This window comes from Electrophorus electricus, chromosome 1 (assembly GCF_013358815.1).
Source record: "Electrophorus electricus isolate fEleEle1 chromosome 1, fEleEle1.pri, whole genome shotgun sequence".
Classification (NCBI taxonomy): domain Eukaryota; kingdom Metazoa; phylum Chordata; class Actinopteri; order Gymnotiformes; family Gymnotidae; genus Electrophorus; species Electrophorus electricus.
This window is the reverse complement of record NC_049535.1, coordinates 31,675,068-31,688,337: the sequence shown is the minus strand read 5'-3', so window position 1 is coordinate 31,688,337 and position 13,270 is coordinate 31,675,068. Positions and strand designations below refer to the sequence as shown.

The 13,270-nt window shown below is 47.2% G+C and overlaps 1 protein-coding gene across 1 annotated transcript in view; it reads right to left on the bottom strand.

The window, feature by feature from the left end:
- Positions 1-9,924: 9,924 nt before the first annotated feature.
- Positions 9,925-13,270, bottom strand: part of cacng2a (calcium channel, voltage-dependent, gamma subunit 2a) — a 55,848-nt gene continuing 52,502 nt past the window's right edge. Inside the window, exons 3-4 of the mRNA XM_027017844.2 lie at positions 12,226-12,366; positions 9,925-10,488 (exon numbers count right to left, since the gene is read on the bottom strand). Of these exons, the coding sequence (XP_026873645.2) occupies positions 9,944-10,488; positions 12,226-12,366 (686 nt within the window). The 3' untranslated portion in view covers positions 9,925-9,943. The remainder of the gene's footprint in view (positions 10,489-12,225; positions 12,367-13,270) is intronic.

Genomic DNA, 13,270 nt, shown 5'->3' with positions numbered 1-13,270 from the left:
TGGGGAGTGTGAATGTCTTTTCATTTCAGAGTGACATATGTATTATTAATATTGCACAATTTCACTGACGTCCATTTCACAATAGATACCAGTGCTTTAAGTGGACACAGCCCTACGAAACAGAAGAAGGCTGGTGCAGTTGTGATTAACAAGCACTGGATTATTGTTATTAGTAAACAGTTTTCATTAGCTGGGTCGTACCTGAGCCTTCGTGCAGAGAACACAGCTGTCCCTTTTCCTCCAGATCCATAAAGATGCTGATGAAGTGGTTCGGAATGTTGTTGGAAATGCTGCCAGCACCTTGCAAAATAATAGCTAATATTATTCACAACAACAGGGACCTCTGTGGAACTGAGTCAAAAGATAAATTACTAAATTAATTTTATACATAGCACTTCCAAAGAGGGTTTATATATCTCTCTGCGTGCGTGTGTGTGCACCTACTTCAAGAAGCAGCACTAAGCAGATCTCTGTTCTCCATTCAGATCTCCAGCAGGCAGAGCTGTCAGAGGGTGAGGTATCCCTTAGTTCATGGAGCCAGACTGAAGGGATCTGTGCTCTGCCCTGTGACTCCTCCTGTACCAGCGTGGCTCATTGTTTTTACTTTCTCTCCAGTGTGCCAGGGACGAGCTTATCCGCAAGTCTCCCTGTGGTCTGGAGCTCCTGACCTGAATATCTCAGGTGCGCTTCACATGGCGAGTGAGCAGAGCCTCACACGGTAGCCTTGTTCCTGCCGCTGCAGTGGGCATGTCGCAAAGTTCAACTTGCGATGTTCTTACAGAGTCCTTCACCTTGGGCGTGCGCTACTGCCTCTCTCGGGTGTGTCGGGCCAGTGGCCGTGCTGCGTTTGGGTGTGTCAGGTGTGCGGTGGACAGCAGGACTGGTGCAAGAGGTCGAGCCTTTTCTGGCCACGTGCCATGTGAGGTTATGTAAGTTTGGGCAGTGCAGGAAACAGACGCAGCAGCTGGGGATAGAGGCCTTGGTATTCCCAGCCAGAAGGGGACAGCATGTTCCCTAGCTCTGTCTTTAAACCACACACACACACACACACACACACACACACACACACACACACACACACACAGCTTCTTTCTCTGATCTCACAGTTCTACAGAGAGGAACACAACGCATGTTTGATCAATACAGCAGGAGAGAATGAGGCAGAAAGCAAGAGAGTGTGAGAGAGACACAGAGAGAGAAAGAGAGACAGTGAGAGAGAGAGAGAGAGAGAGAGAGAGAGAAGCAAAAAACAGCTCATCAAAGAAAGGCGAGCTGACAGGCAGGGACCCAGGCAGGGACCCCAGGCAGGGAGCAGTGCCAGGGGAAAGCCTGTGGAGAGAGAGCCCTGAAGGTGGAGACAGACACGCTGACAGGTCCACAGCAAAAGGCTAATCCCACACATTTTGTCAAACAGAGAAGTGCAGAAATTGACACAGAGGGAGGACCATCACGCCAAGGAAGGAGAGAAGTGCAGTGAGTAAAGTGTGCAGGGAGGTGCGCAAGAAGGTGGATGAGATTACAGGCGAGAGAAAGGGACTGGAATAAATGGGCTCTCTGGGTATGTGAAAGCTTCTCGCTTTTCTGCTCGGCTCCCAGCAGTCATGGGGTCTGTGCTGTACCTGAGAGGTGGGAAGAGTGAAGTGGCACGCTCAATGCTCCTCTTTGGCCACAGTGCCTGCTCACGCCCACAACCCCTGACATGACCCATACCCCCTGACCACTACACAGACCACTACACAGCATGGGCCATGTCCACACCACTACTCCTGAGACATCTGGAGAGAGGATTCACCCCACAATATTGACTCAGTATTTATGTATATAAGTATTTAATTAGGAGACACTGCAGTTAAATTGCTGTTAAAATGGGTTAGATTATTCACAGGTTTAGTGTTTAATTTCTTATTTCATGTTGACTTAAGACAATTTAAAGGCTGAAATGAATAACTGACAGGGGACTGATCGATCTCTAGTAATACTAGCATAGAAATGCAAGGTTAGAAGACTAAACATATAGCACTTGTAATAATGAAATGAAAAATTGCCTGTCTAATGGGGGGGGGGGGTGTAAGTGTAGATCTATAATTTCAATCTGCATTATCCAGACCACAGGACAGCGACTAATTTAAAGGAAACAGCAAGACATTAATCAGCCAGCAATCTTGATCAAGGAAAGCATGTGGCTATAACCCAATGACTGATTTAGTCTTTTTTAAACTGTTTTTGTAATAAATAGTAGTGGAAAAGTAAAGAGAGAGAGAGAAACAGAGAGAGAATGAGAGAGAGAGAGAGAGAGAGAGAAAGAGAATATGGAAGAGGGTGGGTGTAACAACTGTCAGACTAGCCAGGAGATTGAGAAAGCAAGTGCAGTGTTTAATACAGGTACGCATAGAGATGATGCAGAGGTAACAACACAGTGGACATAAACCAGGCAGACAACACCAGCAGCAAGGCAGAACGGAGGTTAAAAACACAACAGTGGGCAGAGAGAAACCAGACAGACAACACCAGAGGGGAGATACGAAATCATAAACAGTGAGTCAAATGGAGGTCAAAACAGACAGAAAGAGGAAAGGAAACCCTTAGAACTGCAGACTACTAAGGAGGGACAATACTTCTCAAAGGCACAAGGACCTGTATACACAGGGACCTGTATACATAGGGACCTGTATACATAGGGACTTGTATACACTCGCATGAAAGTGTACCATGTACACAAGGCATTCTGGATATAGTAGAGCCTACTGGGTATTTAGCACCCTGCTCCAAAGGTGCGACTCTATAAAACAGCAATGCTCTGTTGTAGTCTTTGTCTTTAGCTCATAGTCCTGTGATGGTATGGACGGTACACTCTGACTCCTGACTTTTCTCAAGGGTCCTATGAGTGGCTGCTTGAGGTGTGAATGAAGCTGTAGTCCTTTGGAAGGTACAGGACACAAAATGAGGTCCATTGTCAGGTCTGACCTTCTCGGGAATGCCATAATGTGCCAAAGCCTTTTTGATCTCGCTTATTGTTAAGAGTGGATGCAACTTTGAGCTGCGCCACTTCACGGTGTCTCGAGAAATAATTAACAGTGTGTAAGCAGGTTTTCGTGTTGCACTCAGACCTTTAGCCGGGTTTGTGCTGGACCTGGCGAAGGCAGTAGTGGCTCACAGTGAGGCTCCCTGTGTTGGTTGCATGTGTCACATTTCAACCGTTGACAAGTTTGAGAGGTGACGAGTTTGGGTGATGAGACCTGGAGAGGCATGAAGAAACTCTCTGGTGATCCTCATGACTCTTCGCTAGGAGTTCTTTCTGGGCCACTGGAATCGTTAGTGTGTTTACTTTTAGGAGGAGATTGTCATCCCATGTCAGGTTGGCTCCAGTTCTTTCCACACGGCATGTTTCTCTGGTCAGCCTGATAAACAATATCAAAACAATATCAATAAATAATGACGATTCAAGGCCAGGAACGTCTCCTCCACTGCTTGGGCCTCCTGTGTGTGCTTCAGCAGAGCCTGTGGCAATGGTGGCAATGGCACAATGGCGTGGGCAAACCCCCGAACATCTTCGTCCAGTTTCAGCTCTGCATGTATCTGTCTCCCACTAAGTGAAGCATAAGACAGCATGTCTGCAGAGGGACATGCTGCCCGTCAGAGAAGAAACTCAGACAGCGAGAGCACAACCTGAACTTCCGCGTGGGAACTCATCCAGACCTCTGGTCCCCAGCAGAAGTATAAGGGGCATGTGGTAAGTGGGTATGGTGAAGTGAAGACGTCAGAGAAATGATACCAGCCTTCCACATGCCCGTGTGAATGCCAGCACTTGCTGTAGTGTTTCTCTGTATCACTCAGTCCTCTTGAAATATATGTTACAGTATTCCAGGTGACAATGTTTTGTTTTGGTGTCAATACCACCTCTAGGAGGATACTTCTGTCGCCACACTTATCTTTAAGGTCTTCTGTGAGCATCCAGATGGTCATTCTTTGTGGATCATTTGTGAGTGGGAATCTGCAGAAAACTGTCCCGAGCATCCAGCAGTGGCGTTGGATTGCATTGGTAGATATTGATCTCCTACTGGAAGGATGGGGTGTTCTCTTTTGACCCACTTATTCAAGTTTGTGAGGTCCACACATGTACACATTTTCCCAGAATGCTTTAGAGAAAAACCACCACTCCTCACACCATTCTGCAGGGTCTGCGATGGTCATTTAGCGCTTCAATGGCTGGTAAGCCAAGGAGTAGCTTTAATTATCCAATAACAACGTGAACATCTTGGATATAAGTGCGCCTGTTCGCTGCACCCTGAAAATACCCTGTTATATCATGGATGTTGGGACTGGCCCATAAAGTACTTTTGGTGCCATTTTGAGGTGACCAAATTCTTGTGGCTGAACGTTTTCTCTGGAACTGCCATCACCCCGTGTCTAGTTTGCATCAGTGATGTCCCAATCACTGAAACAACTTCTCTACCCAGCAGTAGCTGACAACACTTCTCCAAGAAAAGTATAGTCCTCCGAATGTGTGTCGCACTCACCCTGACACACAGCAAAGTGCCCTTTGTTGTGACATTTAAAGCACTCAGCATCTCTTCCACGTGCCTTGCCTTGCACGTCGTCTACCACTCTGTTTCTGACAGAGGTTCTGTTTGTTGTTGTTGACTTTTTTTTATGTATCTCAAATGTTTAGTTCTGAGATGCCTGCCTGATCACCACTTTGCCTCTGATGGCGTCTACATTCACAGCAAGGTCTGCTCCTCTGCCTACTGTACAGACTGCAGTTTTTTTACAGTCACGTCTTGGTGTGCTTTTTTGAACTGACTTGGCAAATTAAAAAAGTCAAATCAGGATCTAACTGACGAGGCCCAGACAATCTGGTTCAGACAATTTCTGATTCCAACTACGACTCAATCCTTGATTAACTCCTCTCTTAATGTGCCGGCACTATGCTATGCTAACTTTCGCACAGCTGAGATAAATGTCTCTGCACTTTTCCATTCCTCCTTACAGCTCTCAGATGTTACATCTGCCCACACAGTGCTGGTGAAATGCTTTAACTGCTTTGTCGTTTGCCTTTTTGTCTGACTCGCTCAGTGGCAACACCCTGAGAATATCGTTTGCTTCGTCTCCCGTTGTCTAAACAAAAGAGTTGGCCTGGTATTTATCCAGTTTTGTGCTCAACACAGAAGTGAGACAAAACTGCTCAAATCTTCTGATCCACTTGGGCCACTCTGCTGTGTTGCAGAACTGGAAGAGCTCCAGGTGTGTTATATCTATTGCTGCAACTGCCATCGTCTTTAAAACTGCTCTAAATTACATTTACATTTACATTTCTGGCATTTGGCACATGCTCTTATCCAGAGTGATTTACAAGTGTTTACTCATAGAGTGTATACTAGCCAGTACAGTAGGTCAGAGTTCAAGATGCCACTGAACTAGAATACTGTTGAAACACAGGGATCAATGCTGATGCCTAGAAGCGCAAAACATGACTGAAGTACTAAAGGTCTGAACTCAACTGAACATGTCCTTTACCAATAAAAATAAAACACAGATACATACATATGACTTTTATAAAGCCACATCACCTTCTGACACCATGTTTAATGAGCAGATACTGGGGCACAAGTGATTTCTCACAAGGTAGCTTTTACTTAACTTTACTGCCCCCTCAATCGCATGTCCACCACATACACAAGGCATTCTGGGTATTGTAGTGCCTATCAGTACAAGACTGTTCTCAGGTGGTTGGAGTCAGCGTTACCCAGTTTGACAGCGTGAGAAAGAGAGAGAGGGAGAGAGAGAGAGAGAGAGAGAGAGAGAGAGAGAGAGAGAGAGAGAGGGAGAGAGAGAGAGAGAGAGAGAGGGAGAGAGAGAGAGAGAGAGAGAGAGAGAGAGAGAGAGAGAGAGAGAGGATGGTGAATGATGGTTAATCTTTGAGTCTTCAAAACAACACGGGGGAGGGGAAAAGGGCTGGAGCCGGAGATGTGTGAGGGAAAGACGTCGATAAGCGAGACAGGCAGCAGAGGAGCTGAGGATGGGAGGATGAAAGCGAGAGACAGAGGAAGGGATGGGGAGGAGGAGGCCATTGGATGGGAGGAGATCATTCCCTGGAAGGGAGACAGTGAGAGATCACACCGAAGAAGTAAATTAAGGACAAATGCACAGCTAATGGAGTCGCATGTAGGACGGAATGGAGGAATGATGTCCCATTTACTGGTTTGATTGGTGACATCCTCAATATCCTCTGATCTGTCTGATAATTAAAGGGTATCAAAAGTGCATGTAAAATAGCTGCCTGCTCCAGAACGCTCTACACGATTCCTCCTGTGTCCTGGACGCAGTCAGAAACTGCTGTGAGGTTTTGGTAAAACAACAGTACAGATTTGCCAGGCAGGGCACTGCCCTAAGGCATGTAGGAAGGCTTTTGTACATGCTATTGAGAGTGGGTAAAATTTCAGCACATATTAAAGAGGACAGACATGATGGCAGATGCATCCACGAAGCCCTGCTTGCCTGCACTGTGCAAGGTTGGCGTGCTCACTGAACACACTCACGTATTCAAAAGCTTGGTCAATGCGGTAGTGAAATGTGGGCTGCATGTAGCAGCAGCTTCAAGGAAGAGAGCTACAGAGCTGAATGTGAACCGAGTGTGAACTGAGTGTGCGCAGAGGGTGCTGTGAGTGTGTGCAGAGTGTGATCTGAGTGTGTGCAGAGGGTGCTGTGAGTGTGTGCAGAGGGTGCTGTGAATGTGTGCAGAGGGTGGTCTGAGTGTCTTCAGAGGGTGGTCTGAGTGTGTGCAAAATGTGATCTGAGCGTGTGCGCGAAGAGTGTACAAGATGTGCAGAGAGTGTGATCTGAGTGTATATATAGGGTGTGGTGAGTGTGTGTTGAGTGGTGTGTGCAGAGTGTGTACAGTATCTCTGTTGGGATAAATGTCTCTGCTTTCCTGTATGTGTCCTGAATCCTCATCCTTAGCGTCCAGTATCTGCGCTTTCTCCTCTCCCTCTGGTTCCATCTCAGTGACCTCTGACCCTTGCCCTTTCACGTGGTCACTGTGGCAGTGAAGGGCTTCGACATTCCACACGCCCATGATGAAAGCGAAGAGAAAAAAAGAAAGTGAAGAGTGACATAGAAGGGTCCTTTGATACCAGAACCAGACCGGCTCTGAAGGCGGAGTGTCCCTGCCGGCCGCCGGCTCAGTGGGGTCGGTGGGGTGGACAAACTCTGGGAGTGGAAGCACTCGGGTAACGAGGGGTGACCAGTGCAGTCCTTCATCATCCAACGCTTCCGCCTGGTCTTCCAAGGTGTGCAGAGAGTGTGCTGAGTGTGTATGGAGGGTGTGGTGAGTATGTGCTGAGTGGTGTGTGCAGTGTTTGTATAGTGGGTGTCCTGAGTGTGTCCTGAGTGTGTGCTGTGTGTGCAGAGTGCTGGGAACCAATGACAAAGACACAATGGCAGTTATGGCAGTAAAGCTCAACTTCTCTCTAACTTTTACAGCTAAAGCTATGTTTAGGTAACTGCAGGTTTACTGCATTACATGCATTCTGCACACATACACCTCAGATGCAATCCTACACCTGATTTTGGTAGAAATGTTTAGAATTGCAGTCAGTCAGGCAAAGAGACACAAATTTGTTTGTTTTTACTGTAAACCTGTGTTCAGGCTCGTAAGAATGTTCCCAACCGTTGGGATAAATGTCTCTGTTTCTTATTCTCCTCCACACAACATTCATCCTAAAGGTCCTGTAGGATATTCACTGGGACATCGCAACACCCCCCCTCCCCCAACACACACACAGCAAAGTCATCAATGTTAACACCATTACTGAGGACTTTAGACTCAGTAGTCCCTGGTCACAATCACACAGAAGCAGTTTAACTAGTTCTACTGCTTTGGACTGATAGCATGTCAAGTGAATGATGATAACACCATTTATTTATACTGCACTTTTTTAAACCTTACAGGCTGCTGTTACTCTGCTTATGTGATAAGGAAATGAGTTAATGCAGTTAATGCAGAGGTTATATGGCTAGCAGCACCCTGAGATGGGTACGCTGCTGACCTCAGGTGGGTTTGGCACCAACACAAGACGCATTGCTTCTGATTATACGTAGTTAGTCAGCACAGACGATTGTAAAGACTGGTACAACCTTGCAGAAAGGTGGAGAGGTTCCTCTCGTGTGTGAAAACACTGCCATTGTGCTACTGGCTGACGTGTGATCTCAATTCCTGATGTGAGCAGGTGTGTTTAGCTGTTTCAGACGAATTTCTTTGCTGGTGTGAAAGAGTGTCAGATTGGAAGGACACACAGAAGCAGTGGGTTTGCTCCCCCTGGGGGTTGAAGTTTATTCATCTGAACGTACTGCAGCTGAGTTCAGGATTGTTCTGTTTTGGCACCTTTAGACTTTACTTCATCCAAAATGACACACTGAAATGAATCCAAGGACGTCATGAAATGACTAATGCTGGGCGAATCTGACAATGCAAACACCTGCACCCAAAAAAAAAAGACTCCAAATTTTAGAAGCAGGTGTCCTGTTTGGTTTGTTATCAAAGCATACCAATAATGAGGTAAATCAAAAACAAAAGAAACGAGCAAAAAACAGAAAAAGTACACAAACATTAATATTTAAACTTCAACAGCTTTTTCCCCTTTATAATTATTGTTATCCTTTAAAACGTTTCATGAGCAGGTTTTCTGTAAATGTATAGCATGCATTTAATTTCTGAACTGGTGAGTCTCTCAGCATCATGTCTGTAATATTCCCTAGTTCGTTTTTTGCGTCCTGAATCCTTGTCCTGTATCCGCGCCTTCTCCTCTCCCTCTGGTTCCATCTCGGCGGTCACGCCTCAAATCTCTCAGTGACCTCTGACCCTTGCCCTTTCACGTGGTCACTGTGGCAGTGAAGGGCTTCGACATTCCACACGCCCATGATGAAAGCGAAGAGAAAAAAAGAAAGTGAAGAGTGACATAGAAGGGTCCTTTGATACCAGAACCAGACCGGCTCTGAAGGCGGAGTGTCCCTGCCGGCCGCCGGCTCAGTGGGGTCGGTGGGGTGGACAAACTCTGGGAGTGGAAGCACTCGGGTAACGAGGGGTGACCAGTGCAGTCCTTCATCATCCAACGCTTCCGCCTGGTCTTCCTGCGTGTCCTTTAACGTACATTCTTTTGTAAGTTTGTTCATTTCGCTCTTTAGGAAAATCTGGATTATTCCATTAAGTAATGTTGTCACTCTCACACAGGACCTTTGTTTGCAGACTGGGCTACACCTAACTGAATTCCTTCCTGTAAAGTTTCACTTTTTTAATGCAAAAATAAATATATAATAAAACATTGGTGACAGGAAGGTGACTGGAAAAATGGATCTCATCATCCTATCAACCAGAACATGGTGAAGGTACCACTATCTCACCCAGAATCTCAAACAACCCACCTGCAGTCCATCTCCCTCCACCCGCCTCCACCTGCTTCCTGTCTCACCCTCAGTGATAACTGGCAAGAGAAATCAAGCATACAGGAATAACCTTTAAAAAGAAAGAAACATCCTCTCAGCTCTTTTAATCATGACAACTCATGGAACATGAAATGTGATGGGTCATATTTTAATTTAAGGGCTCTGGCTCTGTAACATCTAGTTCACTTTTGTCCTCCCTCTCTCTCTCTCTCTCTCTCTCTCTCTCTCTCTCTCTCTCTCTCTCTCCCTCTCTCTCTCTCTCTCTCCCTCTCTCTCTCTCTCTCTCTCCCTCTCTCCCTCCCTCTCTCTTTCCCTCTCTCTCTCTCTCTCCCTCTCTCTCTCCCTCTCTCTCCCCCTCTCCCTCCCTCTCTCTCTCCCTCTCTCTCTCTCTCTCCCTCTCTCTCTCTCTCTCTCTCCCTCTCTCTCTCCCTCTCTCTCTCTCTCTCTCTCTCTCCCTCTCTCCCTCTCTCCCTCCCTCCCCTCTCCCTCTCCCCAGGAGATTTCCTCATACAGGCGTGGTGCGTCGGTTGGCTGTGTTGGTGTGGGACGAGTCTTTCAGCTCCTTCTGGACGCAGTTGTGGACTTGCAGGAAGTTGTGGTCCCTGTCCGAGTTGTAGGTGGCCGTGGGCGTTCCCTGGTTCCCCTTCAGCGTGTCCCCGGCACGGCTGAGCGTGTACATGGAGATCTCGGTGGAAGGCAAGGCCCCGAAGCCCTTCAGGCCCACGGGGGAGCCCTCCCGCGAGTGCGAGTGGTCCGTGGAGCGGGACGACGAGCGGGAACGGTGCCGGTAGCGGTAGCGGTAGCTGGGGATGCGAGCGATGGCCGAGCCCTGCAGGTAGTCTGCGGCCCGCGCTCCCACACGCAGCATGCGGTGCCGGTCGATGAACATGTGCACGGCCAGGACGCCCACCATTTCAGACATGATGAAGGACAGGGCACCGAAGTAGAAGCTCCACCCGTAGGAGTAGCTGTTCTTCTTGGAGTCGCTCTTGGTGGGGTCCCCCGCGTTTGCGGATATGTACACGATCATACCGATGATGTTACTGAGACCTGTGGACAGAGAAGCGCCGTCAGTGGTGTGCTAGCTATGGCAAGGCTCTACTAATCCCTACTCTCATTCTAGCTCTGGCGATTTGGAATATTCCACTCCCATGACCCCTGGATGCAACCAGATAGAAGTAAAATCAGCATAAATCAAATTGTTCAAACAGCTTCAGAAGCACGTATAAGCCACATTTAACACAAGCACAAATGTATTTCACAATTGTTTCTAGTAGCCACATTAACCCCCCGCCCCCCTTTTCTGATGGCGTAACTGTGCAGGAAACACCTCTAAGTGAAAATTGACAACTTTAGGAAATTTACAAATGCTTCCTGAGATTGGAGCTCCTATCCTATGTATAGTGCACCAAGAGGAACAAGCAAAAGTTGGTTGTCAGGTGGTTTGAGCCTATGGTGTTATAGCACCAAATAGCAACAGAATCTCAGTCAGGCTCAACTTTTTCAGTAGGGCCCCCTTTTGACAATATTTGAATATATTTGAAAATATTTCAGCGCTTATTTCATAAGCCTAAATTTATGACGAAAATATAAAAACAAATGAACCTTTTTTGAATAATAGTGCAAAGAATGGATGACAAAATTCAAAACTTTATGAATTTTGTCTAACTTTAATATAAAGTTCTGAGTAACAAATATTTTTCATTAGAGACTGTATACCGCCCCTCCCAATTCTGCTCCCCTGAGGGGCATGTCCTACTCTGGATTATGCTAATGAATCACTAAATACCACTTTCACACCACAGGGTGTAAATCAGTTTATGTTAATATATTTATGCAAATCAGATTATACTAAGTGACAGCTACTAGTAGGGATTGGTTAACCTTTATGGAAATCAGATCATGCGAAGTGCTAAGTGATAGCTTTCACTCATTCTTGGCTTTTAAACTAAACATAGCGTCTTTTTCAAGAGTCACGCCTCTCGCATGTCTGCGGGACCGTGGAACAGGTGGCGCGTGCGCTCGCACAGACGCCGGACGCCCTGAGTGCACTGAGGTGAGGTTGACCCGCGGGCTTGGCTGAGCTAAGACGTGTTCAGTCGCACAGTCGCCTGTCACAGAGAGAAACCGAGATGATGGATCGTTGGAAAGTGTGTCAGGGACGTCGTATTTTTAGAGTGTAATGCCAACAGGTCCCATTTAGCCCAGCAACAGGATGTGAGAGAAAGGAGAACAGATAGAGCCTCGGAAGCCTCGTCTCTCCGCCAGAGACATCAGGGAGCTACAAATGCCATCAGCTGCACGTACAGGATGAGATCATTTGTTGTTCTGTTTGTATTGATTGTTCTTTTCATGTTACTGATTTATTCACACAGAGGAGGCCAAACGGAAAACACAGCGTCATTTACAGTGTGACCCAGTTTTTCGTGAACATGCCACTAAAACATATTAGATGCACTATAAGAGAAAAGGAATGTTCACATTACTCTAAGGAACACCGGAATGGCGGTACTCCTTTATTTCCCACAGCAAGATTGTCAGAACGGAATAGTTTTATTTTTCTCTTCAAATTTCATTTCACTGTTTCATCAGCACTGATTTCACCAGAGCCGCCACACTGACCTGTGATCTGTAGAATCCATGTGAGGACTCTGGTTTGTCACGTGCTGATACTCTATACCTGCAGACCTACTCTCACATTGTCTAGACACACTTTAGACTTCCCTCACATGGTCCCTGCTTTGTGTCCCTCATTCTGTGCCACGCCTCCCCACTGTCCTGCCTCACCTGCGGAAACAAAGAGTATCCCCGCACTGAGAATGATGTTGTGGCGGGTTTTGTAGAATTCACTGGCAGCTATACACAGACCTCCTGTGAAGAGCAAGATCACACTGAGGATGGGGAAGATGCTGGATGCTCTCACAGCACCTGCAGAGATGGAGAGAGAGAGAGAGAGAGAGAGAGAGATAGAGATGGAGAGACAGACAGATAGAGAGAGAGGGAGAGAGAGAGGGAGCATAAATCATACTGATACCTTATGAACATCTCATGAAAAAAAGCAGGAACGGGAAAGAAAGTATATGGGGGGGGTGGACGGTTAGAGATGTGTGTGCGTCTGGGTGGTAAAAGATGTGCTCGGGCGAGTAAGAAGTCTGGGGTGGGGAAGTAAGAGGTGTGTGTGTGTGTGGGGGGGGGGGGTGTCATGGGAGGATTTCAGCAGCTGCTCCGCTCTGCGCGTAGCACAAGGCAATCAACACCCTGTAAGCAGGGAGAACAGCAGCAACATGGACACACAGGGGAGAGTGATGCCACAGCTCTAAGTGTGACTTAACTTTACACACACACACACACATATACACACACACACACACACACACATACACACACACACACACACACACACACACACACACACACACACACACAAGACCGTTCCAAGAGCTCACAGCTCCACAGCTCTCGGTGTAACTCTTACTTTCACACACATATACACACACCCTCCACCACACACACCCATCCTCCACTACGTGCACACACCCTCCACCACACACACCCATCCTCCACTATGTGCACACACCCTCCACCACACACACCCATCCTGTGTGTGGAATAGTCTAGCACACTTGTCTTTTCGTGCATATGGCGTTTATGACACGCTGTTTCAACGGAGCATACCAACCCGTGGATGGAGTGGCGTCACCCCGGGTCTGCGTGCACCCTTACATTCAGCAGGAGTGTGAGAGGTGCATTCATTCATTCATAGGTACACTGCTCACTCCAAGAGCGCACACAGGAGAGAGGAGGAGGAGTGTAGCCTGGAGTCTGCGGTGCA